The 21,016-nt window shown below is 35.4% G+C and overlaps 3 protein-coding genes across 3 annotated transcripts in view; 2 read left to right on the top strand and 1 right to left on the bottom strand.

Annotated features, from left to right (window-relative positions):
• The window catches only part of LOC137405479 (tubulin epsilon and delta complex protein 1-like), a 37,278-nt gene extending 22,358 nt beyond the window's left edge, over window positions 1-14,920 (top strand). The window contains exons 7-9 of the mRNA XM_068091756.1: window positions 4,467-4,592; window positions 10,734-10,862; window positions 13,872-14,920. Of these exons, the coding sequence (XP_067947857.1) occupies window positions 4,467-4,592; window positions 10,734-10,862; window positions 13,872-14,006 (390 nt within the window). The 3' untranslated portion in view covers window positions 14,007-14,920. The remainder of the gene's footprint in view (window positions 1-4,466; window positions 4,593-10,733; window positions 10,863-13,871) is intronic.
• A 48-nt stretch (window positions 14,921-14,968) lies between these two features.
• On the bottom strand, window positions 14,969-19,591 carry LOC137405480 (zinc finger MYND domain-containing protein 12-like). The gene is made up of 8 exons (XM_068091758.1): window positions 19,427-19,591; window positions 18,982-19,123; window positions 18,369-18,540; window positions 17,740-17,909; window positions 17,396-17,518; window positions 16,855-16,975; window positions 16,096-16,238; window positions 14,969-15,274 (listed from the first exon to the last, which is right to left on the bottom strand). The coding sequence occupies exons 1-8, from the start codon at window positions 19,531-19,533 to the stop codon at window positions 15,086-15,088; spliced, it is 1,167 nt and encodes a 388-aa protein (XP_067947859.1). The 5' UTR covers window positions 19,534-19,591; the 3' UTR covers window positions 14,969-15,085.
• A 242-nt stretch (window positions 19,592-19,833) lies between these two features.
• On the top strand, window positions 19,834-21,011 carry LOC137405481 (translation initiation factor eIF2 assembly protein-like). The gene is made up of 2 exons (XM_068091759.1): window positions 19,834-20,707; window positions 20,846-21,011. Exons 1-2 carry the CDS (start codon window positions 19,834-19,836, stop codon window positions 20,992-20,994), a joined length of 1,023 nt encoding a protein of 340 aa, XP_067947860.1. The 3' UTR covers window positions 20,995-21,011.
• The last annotated feature ends 5 nt before the right edge of the window (window positions 21,012-21,016 follow it).

The raw sequence follows: 21,016 nt of genomic DNA, 5'->3' as shown, positions 1-21,016 counted from the left end.
TTAGAAGGTATCTCAAGTATATCAGAAGGTATCTCAAATATATCAGAAGGTATCTCAAGAATATCAGAAGGTTTCTCAAGTATATCAGAAGGTATCTCAAGTATATCAGAAGGTATCTCAAATATATTAGAAGGTATCTCAAGTATATCAGAAGGTATCTTAAGTATATCAGAAGGTATCTTAAGTATATCAGAAGGTATCTTAAGTATATCAGAAGGTATCTTAAGTCTATCAGAAGGTATCTCAAGTATATCAGAAGGTATCTTAAGTCTATCAGAAGGTATCTTAAGTATATCAGAAGGTATCTTAAGTCTATCAGAAGGTATCTTAAGTATATCAGAAGGTATCTTAAGTATATCAGAAGGTATCTTAAGTATATCAGAAGGTATCTTAAGTATATTAGAAGGTATCTTAAGTCTATCAGAAGGTATCTTAAGTATATCAGAAGGTATCTTAAGTATATTAGAAGGTATCTCAAGTATATCAGAAGGTATCTTAAGTATATTAGAAGGTATCTCAAGTATATCAGAAGGTATCTCAAGTATATTATAAGGTATCTTAAGTATATTATAAGGTATCTTAAGTATAATATAAGGTATCTCAAATATATCAGAAGGTATCTCAAATATATCAGAAGGTATCTCAAGTATATCAGAAGGTATCTTAAGTCTATCAGAAGGTATCTTAAGTATATCAGAAGGTATCTTAAGTCTATCAGAAGGTATCTCAAGTATATCAGAAGGTATCTTAAGTCTATCAGAAGGTATCTCAAGTATATCAGAAGGTATCTTAAGTCTATCAGAAGGTATCTTAAGTATATCAGAAGGTATCTTAAGTCTATCAGAAGGTATCTTAAGTATATCAGAAGGTATCTTAAGTCTATCAGAAGGTATCTTAAGTATATCAGAAGGTATCTTAAGTATATCAGAAGGTATCTTAAGTATATTAGAAGGTATCCTAAGTATATCAGAAGGTATCTTAAGTATATTAGAAGGTATCTCAAGTATATCAGAAGGTATCTTAAGTATATTAGAAGGTATCTCAAGTATATCAGAAGGTATCTCAAGTATATCAGAAGGTATCTCAAATATATCAGAAGGTATCTCAAGTATATCAGAAGGTATCTCAAGTATATCAGAAGGTATCTCAAATATATTAGAAGGTATCTCAAGTATATCAGAAGGTATCTCAAATATATCAGAAGGTATCTCAAGAATATCAGAAGGTTTCTCAAGTATATCAGAAGGTATCTCAAGTATATCAGAAGGTATCTCAAATATATTAGAAGGTATCTCAAGTATATCAGAAGGTATCTCAAGTCTATCAGAAGGTATCTCAAGAATATCAGAAGGTATCTTAAGTATATCAGAAGGTATCTTAAGTATATCAGAAGGTATCTTAAGTCTATCAGAAGGTATCTTAAGTATATCAGAAGGTATCTCAAGTATATCAGAAGGTATCTCAAGAATATCAGAAGGTATCTTAAGTATATCAGAAGGTATCTCAAGTATATCAGAAGGTATCTTAAGTATATCAGAAGGTATCTTAAGTATATCAGAAGGTATCTTAAGTATATCAGAAGGTATCTTAAGTATATCAGAAGGTATCTCAAGTATATCAGAAGGTATCTTAAGTCTATCAGAAGGTATCTCAAGTATATCAGAAGGTATCTTATGTCTATCAGAAGGTATCTTAAGTATATTAAAAGGTATCTCAAGTATATCAGAAGGTATCTTAAGTATATTAGAAGGTATCTCAAGTATATCAGAAGGTATCTCAAGTATATTATAAGGTATCTTAAGTATATTATAAGGTATCTTAAGTATAATATAAGGTATCTCAAATATATCAGAAGGTATCTCAAATATATCAGAAGGTATCTCAAGTATATCAGAAGGTATCTTAAGTCTATCAGAAGGTATCTTAAGTATATCAGAAGGTATCTTAAGTCTATCAGAAGGTATCTCAAGTATATCAGAAGGTATCTTAAGTCTATCAGAAGGTATCTCAAGTATATCAGAAGGTATCTTAAGTCTATCAGAAGGTATCTCAAGTATATCAGAAGGTATCTTAAGTATATCAGAAGGTATCTTAAGTATATCAGAAGGTATCTTAAGTATATTAGAAGGTATCTTAAGTATATCAGAAGGTATCTTAAGTATATTAGAAGGTATCTCAAGTATATCAGAAGGTATCTTAAGTATATTAGAAGGTATCTCAAGTATATCAGAAGGTATCTCAAGTATATCAGAAGGTATCTCAAATATATCAGAAGGTATCTCAAGTATATCAGAAGGTATCTCAAGTATATCAGAAGGTATCTCAAATATATTAGAAGGTATCTCAAGTATATCAGAAGGTATCTCAAATATATCAGAAGGTATCTCAAGAATATCAGAAGGTTTCTCAAGTATATCAGAAGGTATCTCAAGTATATCAGAAGGTATCTCAAGTCTATCAGAAGGTATCTCAAGAATATCAGATGGTTTCTCAAGTATATCAGAAGGTATCTTAAGTATATCAGAAGGTATCTTAAGTATATCAGAAGGTATCTCAAGTATATCAGAAGGTATCTTAAGTCTATCAGAAGGTATCTCAAGTATATCAGAAGGTATCTTATGTCTATCAGAAGGTATCTTAAGTCTATCAGAAGGTATCTTAAGTATATCAGAAGGTATCTTAAGTATATCAGAAGGTATCTTAAGTATATCAGAAGGTATCTTGAGTATATTAGAAGGTATCTTAAGTCTATCAGAAGGTATCTCAAGTATATCAGAAGGTATCTTAAGTATATTAGAAGGTATCTCAAGTATATCAGAAGGTATCTCAAGTATATTATAAGGTATCTTAAGTATATTATAAGGTATCTTAAGTATAATATAAGGTATCTCAAATATATCAGAAGGTATCTCAAATATATCAGAAGGTATCTTAAGTATATCAGAAGGTATCTTAAGTCTATCAGAAGGTATCTCAAGTATATCAGAAGGTATCTTAAGTCTATCAGAAGGTATCTCAAGTATATCAGAAGGTATCTTAAGTCTATCAGAAGGTATCTTAAGTATATCAGAAGGTATCTTAAGTCTATCAGAAGGTATCTTAAGTATATCAGAAGGTATCTTAAGTCTATCAGAAGGTATCTTAAGTATATCAGAAGGTATCTTAAGTATATCAGAAGGTATCTTAAGTATATTAGAAGGTATCTTAAGTATATCAGAAGGTATCTTAAGTATATTAGAAGGTATCTCAAGTATATCAGAAGGTATCTTAAGTATATTAGAAGGTATCTCAAGTATATCAGAAGGTATCTCAAGTATATCAGAAGGTATCTCAAATATATCAGAAGGTATCTCAAGTATATCAGAAGGTATCTTAAGTATATCAGAAGGTATCTTAAGTCTATCAGAAGGTATCTTAAGTATATCAGAAGGTATCTCAAGTATATCAGAAGGTATCTCAAGAATATCAGAAGGTATCTTAAGTATATCAGAAGGTATCTCAAGTATATCAGAAGGTGTCTTAAGTATATCAGAAGGTATCTCAAGTATATCAGAAGGTATCTCAAGCATATCAGAAGGTATCTCAAGTATATCAGAAGGTATCTCAAGTATATCAGAAGGTATCTCAAGTATATCAGAAGGTATCTTAAGTATATCAGAAGGTATCTCAAGTATATCAGAAGGTATCTCAAGTATATCAGAAGGTATCTCAAGTATATTAGAAGGTATCTCAAGTTTAAGATTTATTTAAGAAAATATGAGGACCTGGGCGTCATCTCTAATTCTAGTATGAGCTGTATGTGGTTACCTCGATGATAGTAATGCCTGAGCAGACAGTTTCGGATTGGCATGCGGCAGGCTTGGAATTGTCTGCCACTTTGATATAACATGTTTGCACCCTTTACCAAGCTGCATACCCAAGATTCTTTGCACACCCATCTGATGGGAATATGTACTATTGTGTATAAGATATTGTTGAATAAATTATGATTATATATGTTGGAAATGGTTGCAGCCATACTGTTTTCATATTATTTAATATAAAACGTGTTCTTACTGGTACCTTCATTAGAGCCTAATACAACACAGATTTCAGCAGGAGTCTAATTTTCATATAGTTGAATATCTGCATAGCTCGATGCCCACATATAATTTTTTTTGCTATTATTACCTTGGACTTGTGGCTCTCTGATAACATAGGAATCCTGTCAATGACCTCTAAAATTCTGGTCTCTTCGAGGTGACTCAGTGATAGATTAATTCTCAGTTATTAGATGTTGTTATTCTGTAGTAATTAATAATACTATTCACAGATTAATTCTATCCCAGAATTTTTTAAATTGTGCCTCCATTTTGATGAGTCAGCATATCTCATTGTAGCCGTGAGTCATGATTTACTGCTTGTCACAATTGGTTGTAGTTGTGATTGAGAGTCTCAGCTAGTCTCTAGCCAAATTTCTTATGTAGAGTAGCAGTCATCACGTCAAGATGGATGTCATTGATGCCGCCCTAGCTGATATCAATTCAGAAATATCAACCCATCTAGACATTCTTCTGCCAGCGTCCAATGATAGAACACTTACTCCACCTCAAGTAAGTATAAAGACTACTATGTGCCTACTATAAACTTGCATTCAGTTGAACATTAAACTGAGGCCTTGAAGGCTGTGCACTGTGGAATGGTGTTGGACAAATCCTTTGAACGCCGTGGTGTACATTATTTGACACCATGGTAAAGAGCTACAAACATCCGCATGTGGTCATTTGAGATTTTATCATCGTTTGCTATGTAAAGCCACATGTAAAAAATTAATTCATCAACAAGCAACTTGATTCCAGGCTCAAAAACCACACAAGATGACACTTGCGTATCGTGTCAACAAGTCCAATTTAACCTGCCTGAAATTGTCATAAAGGAAGTTGGTACATTAATGGTTCTACGGTAAAACCTTTTGAAAGTTGTTAAGCGAGCGCAAAAAAATGCAAAATTTGAATCGCCAAACACCAAAACTCTTAGCAGTTTCTTTCATTGTTCGGCGTAAATTAGGCATGTTTGTTCACAAAATTGATCCTGATCTGCCTTATGACTAGCCTTACGACAAAGTATGATTACTCCTGCCAGCACTGATGACTAGCCCCATAGACATAGTAAACCCATAGATAACCCATACTAGCCCCATAGATATATAGGGTTAACTATATCTATGACTAGCCCTTAGACTTCATCCATGACTTAGCTCTGACAACAAGCACTGCTCTCCCGGGCAAAAAGTCCTGCTCTTCTTTACTCTTAGACAACCAGATCAGTTGTCATTGATGACAATTAGCCCTGCCCTCCTTGACAGTTAGCCCTGATGTCCCTGACAAATATTCCTGCTCTCCCTGATAACTCTCCCTGTTCTCCCTGATAACTCTCCCTGTTCTCCCTGATAACTATCCCTGCTCCCTCTGACAACTATTCCTGCTTTTCCTGACAGCTAGCCCCGTCCTCCCTGACAACTAGCCCTGCCTTCCTTGATAACGAGACCTGCTCTATCTGACAACTAGCCCAGGTTTCCCTATTAACTCGCCCTGCCCTCCTTTACAACTAGCCTTGCTTCATCTGACAACTAGCATTGATCTTTCTGATAACTTGCCCTACTCTTCCAGAGAACTAGCCCTGCTTTCCCTGATGATTAGCTCTGCTTTTCCTAACAACTAACCTCACGGAGCCTTACAAGTATCAAGGATACATGTATTCGGTAGTATCAGCCTTGACTTTTCATGTTTAGCACCCACCACCTCTGTGATTAACACTCATCTCCCCTACAACTAGCCCTGATCTTTCATTCCACAGTGATTCAGTTATTTGCTACATAAAAACCTTTATCATTGCTAAGCTCAGAAAATAGCAGCCAGTTGTTTCAATAAAACCAGCTCATCATAATGTGTGAAAATTGTGCTCAACTGTAGATCTATCATAGTAAAATGTATCTCCGTAGAATGTGTTTTCGTAGAATGTACAGGATCTCGGTAGAATGTAACTCGGTAGAGTGTGTCTGTGGAATGTATTTCGTTAGAATATATCTCGGTAGAATGTATCTCGTTAGAATGTATCTCCGTAGAATGTACAATGTATCTTGGTAGAATGTATCTAGCTAGAATGTATCTCGGTAGAATGTATCTCGGTAGAATGTATTTCGGTAGAATGTATCTGTGAAATGTATCTCGGTAGAATGTGTCTCCATTGAATGTATTTCAGTAGAGTGTGTCTCGGTAGAATGTATCTCGCTAGAATGTATCTCGGTAGAATGTATCTCGGTAGAATGTGTCTCCATAGAATGTATTTCAGTAGAATGTGTCTCGGTAGAATGTATCTCGCTAGAATGTATCCCGGTAGAATGTATCTCGCTAGAATGTATCACGGCAGAATGTATCTCGGCAGAATGTATCACGGCAGAATGTATCACGGTAGAATGTATCTCGGTAGAATGCGTCTCCATAGAATGTATTTCGGTAGAATGTGTCTCGGTAGAATGTATCTCGGTAGAATGCATCTCGGAAGAATGTAGCCCAGTAGAATGTACCCTACAGGATGAAAATATTCGTTGGTTCTGAAAATTCGCGATTTCGCGAACAGTCAATTCCGCGAATTATTAAATTCTGTGAATAATTAGTTCTATTTTTAATCACAAGAGAGAATAACTACTGCATCAAGTTAAAAACTAGCCGCTAGGCTAGATTTTAATGTAAATACTAAACGTAGTTGAGTTCCAAAACATTTTTAAAATCATTGCCTGGGCTTTGAGCTAACACCATTGCCAATGCATCACATTTCTTTACAAAATTGTTCGAGGTTGTCACAAGAAATGCAGAATGGCGTCATCGCAAAAATAGCCGCTAGGCAGAAGTACTAAATGTAGCCGAGTTCCAAAACTTCTTTAAAATCGTCGCCGGGCTTCGAGTTTTATTGCCATTGCATCAAACTTTACAAAATTATTCAAGGTTTTCACAAGTTATTCGGCATGGCTTCGTCATCGCAAAAATCTCTCCTAGTCTTTTTACAATGAAATCAACTCCATCAATCTCTAATACCGAAGTTGAGGACGATCATGATTCTAATCTGGACATTATGGTATGTATTTGATTTGCAGTGCAGATACGTTTTTCCATAATGAACTGCATTAGTTAATTCTTTTGTTTAAAAACTGATCGCTTTCATTAAATACTTCAGCCATTGTTTTTGTACTTCCTTAACACTTATTAATAATTTTTCTTCTTTTTTGTGTTTACTGCAGATTGAGAATGAAACAACCTACTCCGATTACGAAAACTAGAGACAAGTAGTAATATTCATCAAGGCAGGAATATTGGCAGAGAAGCAACCAGTCAACCTAGACCCCTTCATCGACAACAATTCCTTGATATCGCTGCAGCAAACATGATTAAATTATATATTTTATATCATGTATAGATATATTATAATTTATTACAAACTTGAGTGTACAAATAAAATATTTCAAATACAAATAAAATTTTACAAACGATGAATGGAGTAAATATAAACAGTTTAGTCCATATGGCAGTTGTCTAGCAATAAAATTAAATTGATACTCTTGATACGTGAATACTAGCGTGTAATGGTGCTCTCTGACTAGTTATTTTGGTAATAGCAGCTCTATATCGCTGTCACTGTCTTGGGTAGATGTTAAAGGCGATTCTCTCGCTACTACATGACTGGTAAGGAAATTATCATCAGAACTCTCCTCGTGGCTTACTATTGCAAAGTTCTGCCGGCTGGCCAAAGATTTGTGCTCGTAAAGGCGTTTTTGTTCCTTTTTTAAAACAGATATATTCTCCTGGTTAGCAGCTGCGGTCACTTCTACCTCAATTTCAAGACCTCCCTGAATGATTGGTGATCTTCTAAGAATGACATCCATCACCCTTGCAGTCATTGTGCTTCCGTATATGATGAAAGATCTCTCTCTCTCACACTAAAACAAATAACGAAGCGGTAGGGATGGAAAAAATAAATATTGCGTTTTACCCAAGAACCAAAGAAAAATTCAACTAATTTAGTAAATGGTTTTGAAAAAAAACTCATTACTTACCACAAATTGTTTGTTCATCAAAGGCCTCCAAATCTATGAATATTCATGAAAACCTCTGAACGCAGCAAAAAATTTATAGCTTAGCACGATCGGCACGTACGTGTAGTAGTTGTAAGCTAAATAGAAGCCGAAACACGCAATGTGCGCATGCATAGGGTTGACTCTATTGATAGACGTAATAGAGTTAACTCTTCATAGAGAGTGACAGTTTTCCGCCACAAATAAATTAATCCGCGAATATGCATGAAATGGCAATTTGCGCGAAATTTAACTCCGTGAATAAATTCATCCTGTAGGGTAATCTAGTAGAATGTATCTCGGTAGAATGTATCTCGGTAGAATGTATCTCGGTAGAATGTTTCTCGGTAGAATGTATCTCGGTAGAATGTTTCTCGGTAGAATGTATTTCGGTAGAATGTATCCCGGTAGAATGTATTTCGGTAGAATGTATTTCAGTAGAATGTATCTCGGTAGAATGTGTCTCGGTAGAATGTATTTCAGTAGAATGTATCTCGGTAGAATGTATCTCGCTAGAGTGTATCTCGGTAGAATGTATTTCGGTAGAATGTATCTCGGTAGAATGTATCTCGGTAGAGTGTATCTCGGTAGAATGTTTCTCGGTAGAATAGGCCTCGGTAGAATGTGTCTCTGTAGAATGTGTCTCGGTAGAATGTTTGGATTATTTTATTGTCATAAATTGTAGTAATAATGGTTTGAAATATAGTACACCCTCAGGATGCGATTTTGATTCGTTCTAGGGTTGGCATCGTATGGTAACAAATTGTATGTAGGAGTATAGAAACCATAGTAATTATATAATGCTAACATCACCTGGTAAAAATATTCAAAATTTTATATACGTACTGTACTTATTAAAAATTAGTAATAAAGTAGTATGTTAACCTTAGTAACTATAGTTACCTACAGTAACTTTAGTGTATTTATTGGTTATCTGCAATAATATGTAACATTATAATGTACCGTTCACAGTATACCAAAATCCGTAGGGAGTTCTTACTTTCAAGTCAGATGTACGTATAGCATAAACTTTGAATTCGCCTCAAATAATTTTAGCTTACTAAACACACACACACACACTTGAAGCTACGTTTTAGTATGTATTTTTAACTATTTTACTGAATTTCACCTTTTTATCGCTAAAATTTTATCACTAACTCGTTTCTGTCTTTGCTTTCACTATAAATTTTAACAGACCTGTTTAAAACCTTTTTCAACCTAATTCGGCAAGAAAACTTGAATGATGCCATTTTCGTAATGGAATGAAGTTTTGTTAGGACGTTAAGAGAAATTGTCTGACGACGGACCTTCTGTTTGGAGGGATCACAACTCCAACTTTGCTACTGGTTTTAAAGGGAAAATATTACCGTTTCACATACGAGAATTGTCGACCTGAGGGTAATCGGTCATCGTGTCGCTTTTAGGCATTGCAAAAATATTTTCGGTGAACAGCTTTTCGTTGTCTTTATTATTTTGACGTACGTAATAAGCAAACCGACTGCCAAATTTGAACTCGTGTGAAAATTTTGTTGATTTCGTATGATAAAATAAATTTCGTATGGCGAGGTGAAAAAATCATCATGTTTGACTTCCTAAGGTGAAAAAAATCATACATCAGAGTAATCATATCCTGAGGGTGCACTATACTTTACACAACTCCAATGTTCATCCGAATGTTCAATACGGTCAAGGGTTATTCTGTCATTTTCTGAGATAGCTAAAAGCGAAACTATTATAATAGAGACCTTGATATGCTGCTTTTGTCTTCTGCTCCCATCCGGCTGCTCATCTTGCAAACGTGTAGACTTTTCATTTGCAAATCATCAGCCATGATGATTCTTCATTCATGAATACGGTGCACGCCTGGGTTACGATTTCCCTGTTATACGATTTTTTTGCCTCATATTGCGATATATCTTTTCCGTCATCAAAATTTCTCTCAAAATTAAAATTTGGCAGTCAGTTGCTGAAAATGTCGAACTAACGAAGATGCCATATGCTATTTGCCAAAATCCGTCTCACCACTTTTGAAAGAGATGCAATGCTCACTCTCTCTCAGTTCAGCGTTATTTGTTTCAAGTTACCGGTATAGTGAAAATGAAACCAAAAACAGATTGGCGATAAAATTTTAGCCAATGACAAAGTTTCATTTAGTAAAATACATACTAAAACTTAGCTTTAAGTACGTGTTTAGTAAGCCAAATTCGTTAAAGTCAAGTTCAACATTTGTCTTATACGTCTGTCGCGAAGGTATGAACTCGCTATGGTGCGTACTGTATGTAGTACCATGTAATTTTACATTTTATTGCAGATCATAACCACTAAATGCACTAAAGTTACTGTGGATAACTATAGTATGTTATTAGTAGGTATAGTAGTATTTTTTAGTATGTACGGTGCGTAGATAAAATTTTGATGATTTTTACCAAGGGGTGTTTGCATTAGATAATTACTATGGGTTTCTATACCCCTCTACGACATTTTTGCCTTATAATGCCAACACTGGAATGAATTGAAATCGTATGGCGAAGGTCCACAGTAGATTTATTTTCTTTGAATAAGAACTAGAGCCTATGGTTTTTATCACGATTTGATGTTATTATGATTGCTACTTGTTGTGATGCAGGAAGCAGCGACAACAGCTCCTGAGCGTCTTCGGTTAAAGAGAGAGCGTTCAGACACGAGCAGCATGACATCTGTATCAGCAGCAGAGGAACAGATATCAGCCGTGGAGACCGAGTTGGCAAGACTGCAGGTGAGCTGCTGAGCATGTATATCAGGGTTGTCATTGTGGATGGGTGAAACACTATTCCCAGGACAACGGGAAAATCTGGGAATATGTGGGAAAAATCTGGGAGAAAATAGAGAAGAAAAGTGGTAATAAGTGGGATAAATAAGAAAATCGAATTATATCAAGAATTAGTTGATTATTTTTTATGATTGCAAGCAATTTGAGATGTTGTTGAAAAATACTTGGCAGGGTAGAATTTAGAGTGAAATTCTGAGTGGGTTATTAAGCAGCTGGATAGATTGAACCAGTCTGTGAGTTCTTCTTGAGCTGAGACTTTATTAATAACTGAACATGCCTATGCTCAGTTTAACTCCAATACATGTAGTTATTTCAAAGACAAGCTAATACAGTCAAACATGGATAACTCGAACTTCACGGGACCGCGCAAAAGTGTTCGAATTATCAGAGCGTTCAAGTTGTCAGAGCACTGTCACAAGTCCATGTATTTACTTATTTATTAGTAGATACATGTACATATGCAAACTATAATATAAATCAAAAGCACAAATGGCTTGTTTCAAATTAAATGCTTCTAATGTAAAGTTTAAAACGTTTTTATCAAAAAGTATAGAGATTTTTCTATCACTTGAGATTGGTTTGTTGTTTGAGGTGATGTTATTGCCAGGACGTTTTTTAGATTGACATTGGAAAAACTTGATCGTTGTTGAAATGCTCAAAAGAAAAGACATCTTTTTTTTTTGAGCGTTTTACCCACGATCAATTTTGCCAATTTTTCTTGAAGTTTATGCAACTTCAAGAAAAAGTTACCAAAGAAAAATCCCTTACTTTACCTGGGATTCGTTAAGAGCAACACTCCGAGGCAGTTCAATTAAAAGTTTTACGAGGTTTAACGGTACATTGTATATCACTCACGCTTTTTGAATGGACACTTATTGAATGTACACACGTATTCTGTGTTTAGGTCAAACGATGAATAGTTTTTTTAGCTAAGACAACGTATACGTTTAATAAAAACAATTTTTAAGACGTTTTAAACATTCAACATTCCGACGTTGATTCAACACGGAGTCAACGTCGGAAAACTATTCGTCACGGGCTAGCCGGGTCACGCACTCAAGGATTTTCGCCACGCACATACAAAACAACATGCTGTTTTTGTTTTGTATGTGCGTGGCGAAAATCCTTGCGCGCGTGACCCGGCAAGCCCGTGCTATTAATCGTATAGCAATATAAATCAAGTTTGACCAAACCTTTAGAAAAGTCGTTGACAAAATTATTTTGCCGATGGTGGTAATAACAACGCTTACGAATTACGAAAAGATGAGGTTTACCTCTATGGCTTTGAATAAAGTGATTTTCTAAAGCGATAACAACCGTTTCGGTAGCCGTTGGGCAAAAAACAGTTCGAATTAACAGTGTTGAGTTCGAGTTATCTATAGCAATTTATCATTACGTGGGAACGGACCAAAGAAACCGTTCGAATTAACCATGTGTTCGAGCTATCCGTGGACGAGTTATCCATGTTTGACTGTAATTGTTTTGTGTCAGAAATGCTGATATGTTTCACTCAATAGGCCAGCTTAACTTGTGAGAAGATGAAATATCATTTATCTAGATAAGATAAGAAATTCAGAGTTTAGTTAGAAATGCTAGTTTGCTCATCACAATAGTTTAGAGTAATTTTGGATGTACTGAAATAGTCTTTACTCAGTTACTGATGTTGAGATCATATAACACTCGTAAAAAGTTTTCATTTGCAAATCAACTTTCACTGCCTTGGGTATAGCTAAGTATTAAGTATATTATAGCTATGACCGTACTATAGCTGTGTCAGTACTATAGCTATGACAATACTATAGCTATGTCAGTACTAAAGCTATGTCGGTACTATAGCTATGACAATACTATAGCTATGTTGGTACTATAGCCATGCCAGTACTATAGCTATGACAGTACTATAGCTATGCCAGTACTATAGCTATGACAATACTATAGCTATATCAGTACTATAGCTATGTCGGTACTATAGCTATGACAATACTATAGCTATGTTGGTACTATTGCCATGCCAGTACTATAGCTATGTCGGTACTGTAGCTATGACAATACTATAGCTATGTCGGTATTATAGCCATGTCAGTACTATAGCTATGTTAGTACTATAGCTATGTTAGTACTATAGTTATGACAGAACTATAGCCATGTAAGTACTAGGCAGCCCAGTGGAAGCATTTGGGCACAATTTAAAAAGATCAGCGATGAGGATGGCAAAACTATTGGTGGGATCTGCAAAAATTACAAAGAAAATTTAAAAATTAGCGTTTCATTATGTACCTTATATCTATTGTACATTATATATATATATATATATTACTATATATGCATATTATTACTGGGAATAAAGTTTAAAATTCTTTTATACATCAATAGTTTTTTAATATATTCAATTTAGCAAACTATAGCTCAAGTTTTCTTACCGCTAACGGTAAATATTAATACTGTTTTCCCGCTTTATTCCAATTTTCCCCACTAAATACCTTTTTCCCAGGATGGTAAATACTGGTAAGTAGCATCGGTATTTACTGCACCGAGTATAATGTGCCAACCCTTATGGTTCTTTTAGTGAGAATCCAGAGTGCATTATTGCTACGTTTCATGCTATTCTATCAAACTCATATTTTTTTCTGATTAAAAACTCATAACCTGTTTATTGGATATTCAACCCCAACAATTTTTACAATTATGAGCACCCTAAAAGTAATTAAATACTGCTGCACGATTTTAGGAGTTATCTGCCCTTTTTCTTATGCGTATTTTTACATTTCCGCATTTTACAACTTTCGGTCTAAAAAATGTAACAGACAACAGTTCACTTTTACTACACCGCTGTCAGAATATTCCTGGAAGGTATTCAGCTAAGTTCACCAATTACCCTATTATTGCCTGCTTACTCTTTGTCAGCAGGCAATAATTAATAATAAATTTACTCAGTTTCTGCGTATGTTTCTATAGGGCCTTGTGGAGAGGCTGCAATCGAGTATAGACTACAAACAGATCCGGTATCAAGATGATCTCTCTAGTGTAACCAGCGGTATGGAATCTCTGTATGAGTATGTGACAAGAGGCCCTGTTAACTTCCAGCAGTAGTTTGTTCTCAAGCGTATCGCTTGCTTCACTTGTTTCAGCCATGTTACTGTGACCTTTGCGGCCGATGACATCACAAACATTGCTATTACCAACAATCACTGTTAAGGCAGTTTTTGATGACAAAATTCATGATAACATTGCCACTGATAGGCCTTCGGTGTTATTTATGTCATTATCAATAGTACAATCACTGTCACAGATGGAGTGCCATCACTGTCACAGATAGAGTGACATCACTGTCACAGATAGAGTGACATCACTGTCACAGATAGAGTGACATCTCTGTCACAGATAGAGTGACATCTCTGTCACAGATAGAGTGTCATCACTGTCACAGATAGAGTGACATCACTGTCATAGATAGAGTGACATCACTGTCACAGATAGAGTGACATCACCGCTTATTAATAGTGATGTAAGTATCGCGGCAAAACGGTCGCGATGTTTGGAATAATTACGCAACTAGCAGCGACATCATTGCTTTTTGAGTCGCTCGCGGTCATTACCTCATTGTTTATAAGTTCACTGGATGCAGCATTCATTCTGTTTTATTATCACCTGTAGTGCATTCCTAGACTTGCTAATTGCTATCCATTTTACACCTGTTGAAAGTAGTCAATGGTTTTTGCTAAATTTTTTCAGAATCTCAACACTTTATTTTGATATTTTGTGTATATTCATGTTGATCACAGTTGTATAGTCTGCACTAAACATTCGAGTCTTTATGTTTTATTATCCTCCTTTTCTGTCTGTTTTCTTCATCGTTGCACGATATATTAAGAGCAACAGTTATCATATAGAATGAAATAGGATCTATTTCAATGGATATGCATTTCTCAACATGGTTTTTGTATGACTTATTTTGATTAATAAAGAGACAATCCTAAATATAGCATACAAATGCACACACACTATGAGTGCAAGACTGTCATGTCATATGCACATTCTTGTTGGCAGAGGAGAACAGCTTGTTTGTACATGAATATAAATCATTTCTGCTGACTTTCACCTACTATTTCATAGATCAACAATGCAGATCAACACTGCTGCAAATGTAAAGTATATTATATAAAAGGCTGTCATTCTGGGACCGCAGAAGATGCTCGAGCCTTTTGCTTGCTTGCAACCTTTCGAGAGCGCCGCACACTGATGGCCGGTGTGAAGACCCAAGTTTGACAAATTTTGCTAAATTCCTCGACTCCTTGCGCTTCATCTGTCGTATCATCAGATCCAATTAGTTCTGTAGCTTTCATACAGTACTCGTTGCCCTACATGATGACAAATATGACTGTAAACATAACTGTAGCAATATCATTATCTTAATTTTTTCTTGTAGTAATACTGTATTTTTTAAGCCATAATTAAATTATTCGCACAACTGATTAATTTGGTTTAAAATTAATTTACCGGTAACTAATAAACAATTATTATTATTAATTACAGTTATTTATTAATTTGAGTTTTTAGCTGAAAATTTAATTTCTTTTGTAATAATGAGATATGATTCAGCATATTGTTGAACACTCTGTTCCGTAGATGCTTGAGAAGCCTCATTGCTTTTAAGTTTAAGTCTTCAAATTTAAGTTTTACGTTCAAATCTTTAGGCCGCCTTTTACCCTTAACTTTTAATAATTTTGATATTTTCATCTGTATAGTTTCAATTTTTTGTTAATTTTCATTTATAGCCACATAAACTATAATAGTAGAGCTAGTCCAAAAAATATATACAAACTATGTAGGTCAAATAATGACCTATTAATGGTTCGCACATCATTGCTCAATAGCAGAATAATTAGGGAAGAGTAACTGTTGATTACTTTACTTTTCGTAAACATCTACTTTGCGCCCTAGATCTTTCTTTATCCAATGAATTTTTAAATATTTTAAAATCATTACTTAGCGATTTAAGACTAATTGATTGTACACCTTAGGTAGGCGATTTGATAAATATTAGATACACACATTTTAACTACAGTCTACATGTAATTCGGTTTCCTTTGAAATAAAGAACAAGTGATCCTATCAAAATTATACAAAATTTGATTTTAAAGAGTGATATCAAAGCCGAATTGTAGTAACCATTTTGTACCTTTGCTAAGTCCTTGAACAAGAACTGAAGCATGGCCAATGCATGGAGTATTTTTATTTGTTCTTTGTTGTTGCCCGGTGATTGTTCTCTCATGTCAAGAATAGCGTTCAACACTTGCTTGGCTTCAGCTTCCTGCGCTTCATCTACAGCAAAATGACATATAATAGCGCCATTGGAGATCGAGTCCCAAGCATGCATTCAATGTGCTCTATCGGTGCTGCTAAAGCTGTTAATTACCTGCAAAATCATTATCTTGAGATGTGCCATAAAATATGTTCTATTGTAAAATAAAAGTCCATAGATGTAAGTTAAGTGCATGATGAAAGGCAATTCATATGCTTGGTTACTAATGCCAGCCTTTCGCTAAAAATGGCACTAGAATCTATGTTTTATTTTAAGGCAAAAATTTTTTTACATTGTTTGATGATTATCAGGAGTTAAAAGTTATTTTTATAACATAAATCAGTTATGTTAAGGGTGCACAGAAAGTACCAACTATAAACCCTTTACTATAGACCCCTAGCCAAACATATGTTTGAGAGCATATGTACACAGCCCGACTGTGTTGATAAGACGTTGATGAGTACAACTAGATATACACAGCAAAGAACAATCTCTAGTCGTACAGAGTTTTTAGACATGTAAAATTTTCAGATGGTGTAAAGATGGTACATAAAATTTAGTGGTAGCCTTTGATTGTTAGCTGTCAAACAGCCTTATAACGATGTAGCTATGTAGGGTGGACTAAGAGCTATGTACCTAGCCTATCCTCTTCCTCTATGTCATCATCAAAAACTGGCCCAGGTCCTCTCGCCACTAATGGTGTCTTTGTTCTCACTTTGATGATACCAGACAGGTGCTTGTGCCATATGTCTATCACCTGCCACATTGTAAACAATCCAATTAAAAGTTGTGTTAGTTATGGGTCCTCTCACAAACAGTGGTACCTTTCTGCTCATTGTATGACAGCAGGTATGCGCAAGTGCTACAGATCTACATACAAACTAAATTATTGCCAGGTTCCTTGCTATTAGCAGCACTTTTATTCTCATGATGATACCAGACAGAGACTTGTGTCATATGCTCGACACCTTTTACATAGAAAAACATTTCAATGAAAAGCTATGTCAGAAATTCATCTACCGCATATCTAATAAACTGCTAGTAGAAAATCTGTTTAATTTGTCAGTAGTATTATAACAGCAAAATTTCTTGCTTCTACACTCTACAGTATGTAAAAAAACAACATTCATTGGTTTATCACAAAAGTAAGAGTTGCTTCCCCAACAACATCGCTTACCCTTGTGTACAGTGAGTCAGCAACGGACATTTGATTCTTTCTAAAGAAAATGTTAGCCATGTGATAATAACCACCAGCAGTCTTGATGTCGTCTGTCCCAAACTCTTGGGCTGAATGGTAAATCTGCAAAACACACGGTTAGTCTATTGATGACTGCGAACCTTATACATTTTGTACAACCATTTCCTTGTGTTCAATGAATGATCAATATTACAACCACACAATCAATGATCAATAGTACTTATTTAGCCCTTATTTAGGTCTCTTCTAGCGATCAGAATTTTCATAAACTGATTGTAAGCGAACAGTCTCTGCACTACTTTGATGGCGTGCATTAGACTTACATCATCAGCGAGCTGACGCAGAGCCTCATTGTAGTCTCCCTTAGCAGCGTAAAGCAACCCAAGATTTCTGTAGAGACGGGATTTAATTGCATTAGAACATTCTGGAGTTTTGAGAACAGTCCAGTTAGCTTGCATAAGGTATTCTTCAGCCTGCTCAAGTCTGTTGAGACCTACGAAAGGAAAACTGTTCGCAAAATTCATTTTTAAATCGCATTCAAATAGAGGACTGAAAACATGGCTGTTTTATAAAAAAAATCTATAAATACAACAAAATTAAGAGATATTGCTTCCCATATTGAAATAATTATTTAAGCAAACTTCATACTATATTTTTTAAGATATCACTCACTTGTAGAACTTGTTCACTTTGCTTTTGTTTTTCAACCATTTAACCCAATATTTTGACAGGAATACTAAAAGTTTAATACACATTTCCATTTAACTTCACTTTCACCCTTCTGATCCATTTTAAATATTGATTTTTTCTTTATTTAGTATTTTAATCAACTAGCTTAGCGAATAGTCACCATTAACAGCAGCCTCTCACAGCGGCCTCTCACAGCAGCCTCTCACGTTTGAATATAGAGTTTTTACTAGCATGACATTCATAACAATGAGATTTTTCTTACCAATGCTAGCTTCTCCTAATATTAGATAGGATGGGACTAAGTTGATGCTAGCCAATCCATAAACATCAATAGCAAACTTGAGCGATTGAAGGGCTGCAGGCACTGCTTTTTCATGCTTGCCTTCGAACAACAGTTTTTGCCCGGTTGTCCTTGTCAAGTCGATCAAATCCATCTATAGAAAAGAAAGTTTGACGCGATGCTGACGACATCACAGCTCACCTCACTTTGACAACTGACTTTGTATGTTCATCATTTTTATGATTTACCATACTTTTTCGTAGACATTTGAAAACATTGTTTGTATAGCCATAATAATTGGCTGCAGGCACAAATAACATGCCACACATGTATAAATCCCGTGCACCATCAACCTCATGGAGTATAGCTTGTGCAGGTATGAACCACATCCACTATCAATCTCATAGAGTATAGCTTTTGCAGTTATAAACCACATGCAGTATCAATCTCAGATTACAGTAAACATAGTACAAATCCAGAACATAATTAATGACAGAAAAAATGAACTGCAGAGGTTAATAATAACCTAGATGTGAGAATATTAGAGTATAAAATTGGCCTATATCACATACATAATGCTAGCATTACTCTGTACCTTTTGTTGAAGCATCCATTGCTTGCGATTCTCCCTTTCTTCCTCAGAAGTTAGGAATGGCAATTGAGTTCGAAGAGGTATCAAAAGCTGGCATATTTTCTCATGTACCCCTTGCCAATCTGTTTTCTGATGCTCGATACCACTATATTAAATTTGGCATAAAATAAGGCTTGCACGTATTTGATGAAGCTTGTAAAAGATGGATATGTTGAGCATATCAAGTTGTGACGATTGTCCACAGCAAAAGCTAGACTGGCCATCAGCAGAATACCTACAGGTCTGCGCAAAATTTGTAAAACATTTGTTCACCTATTCATAAATAACCTTTAACAACAACAACTTATACGTAAAGACAAACTTAAGCAGATCATTTGTTTGATAGCATAGCAATATCAGTGAGTTGTCAAGCCATTTAATGCTATTAAATGTCTCTAAGGAAACTTACCAATAATAGGTAACTCTGCAGTCGGTACATTGTACAAATGCAGGTTTTTGACACAGTTCACATAATAGTTTAATGCCTTTAGGGTTAGATAACGGATTGATGCTCATAATTGTATTTTCAACCAAATTCTTTAAAAATGTTTCGATGTAAAAATGGCTACCAGCTCTAGTCGGTTGCTAGGGAGTGAACTCATGCGAAAACGATAAACCAATGCCGACAGAAGGTCAAGACCTTGTAGCCAAAATATGTGCAAGCCAGCGTTTGTGGGGGTAATACTTGGTCGCGCATAGTGTAATTGAACTTGGAGTGTTAACAGAGATTTAGTTTTCTCCATTTTCTCTAGATAAAACGCGACTACGATTAGTATCGGTGAGGCGCCCCTGCTGGCTTATCGAAGGAGTTGCAGTATGTCTGGTCAACAGGATATTTTGAATTGTTCTTTCTCACTATGGTACGAAAATTTTAAACAGGACACGGTAAAAAGTGTGGTGTTAAAGATGCCAAAAGCGTTTAAAGATTACCTGTTAATAGACCGTGTATTTGTTCCTAATGACGCCGATAACGAAAGGGAGGAACCAATCGGAAACTTATCACACTCACTCGATGAGCTCAAAACTAAAGAAATATTTACAAATGAAGAGTTTTTAGATTTCAAGTCACGAGTAGTAACCGCCATTCAGACTTTAGGAGGGAAAGTTTTTCCCAAGCTGAACTGGAGTTCACCCAAAGATGCTTCTTGGGTTGCAGTTAATGGAAGCCTGTGTTGTGAAAACTTTAGTGATATTTGCCTGCTTTTGAAAAGCTCCGAGTTCATTACACATGATCTAACAAACCCATTTAGGATACGAGATCAGGACGAAAATTCCGACGCGGCAGACATTCTGCACTTGGAGTATACATTGGTACTTCGAAAATGGTGTGATATCAACGCATCAGGAGAATTTAGATGCTTCATCAGGAATAAAGTGTTGATCGCCATTAGTCAAAGATCATTGCACCATTTTAGTTTTATCGATTTGGGAAAAGAAATGACCGTGCAGAGTATTCGCAGCTTCTACAAACGTCATATAAAGGATCGATTTCCTAATTCGTCTTATTGCTTGGACTTATATCTGCCAGGCGGCAATAGAAAACCAGTTCTTATAGACTTTAATCCATTTGTTGATGTGACCGATAGTTTGATGTTCTCATGGGATGAGCTTAAGGGTCACAAATCCATGGTTGAAATTGAACAGGGCCTAGCTGTTCAAGGAGTTGTTTTCAGAAGTGTTCCTACTGAAGGTAATGCCCATATTTTGTCGTATATTGCGCAATACAAGGTAAATATGTGCAAGATCATTTTTACTGCAATTCAGCCCTGTCAAATTTCATTCTTACAAATATTAACACTATCAAGTCATAATTAGTTTTGGTTTTCAGGAGTCTTGTCCACAGATATTCGAAACAGTGCATATCCATTGGATTTTCAACAACTAGCATCTGGGGAAGATCCTGCCAAGCTGATTGATTTATTGAAATTACAACAAAGAGCTTCATCGCTCACTTCATCTGACAGCGACTTAGATTAACATAAGATGTCATTTACTTTTC

Source organism: Watersipora subatra, chromosome 9, assembly GCF_963576615.1.
Source record: "Watersipora subatra chromosome 9, tzWatSuba1.1, whole genome shotgun sequence".
Classification (NCBI taxonomy): Eukaryota; Metazoa; Bryozoa; class Gymnolaemata; order Cheilostomatida; family Watersiporidae; genus Watersipora; species Watersipora subatra.
Note: the sequence above shows the minus strand (reverse complement) of the source record. Positions and strands in the feature narration are given on the sequence as shown.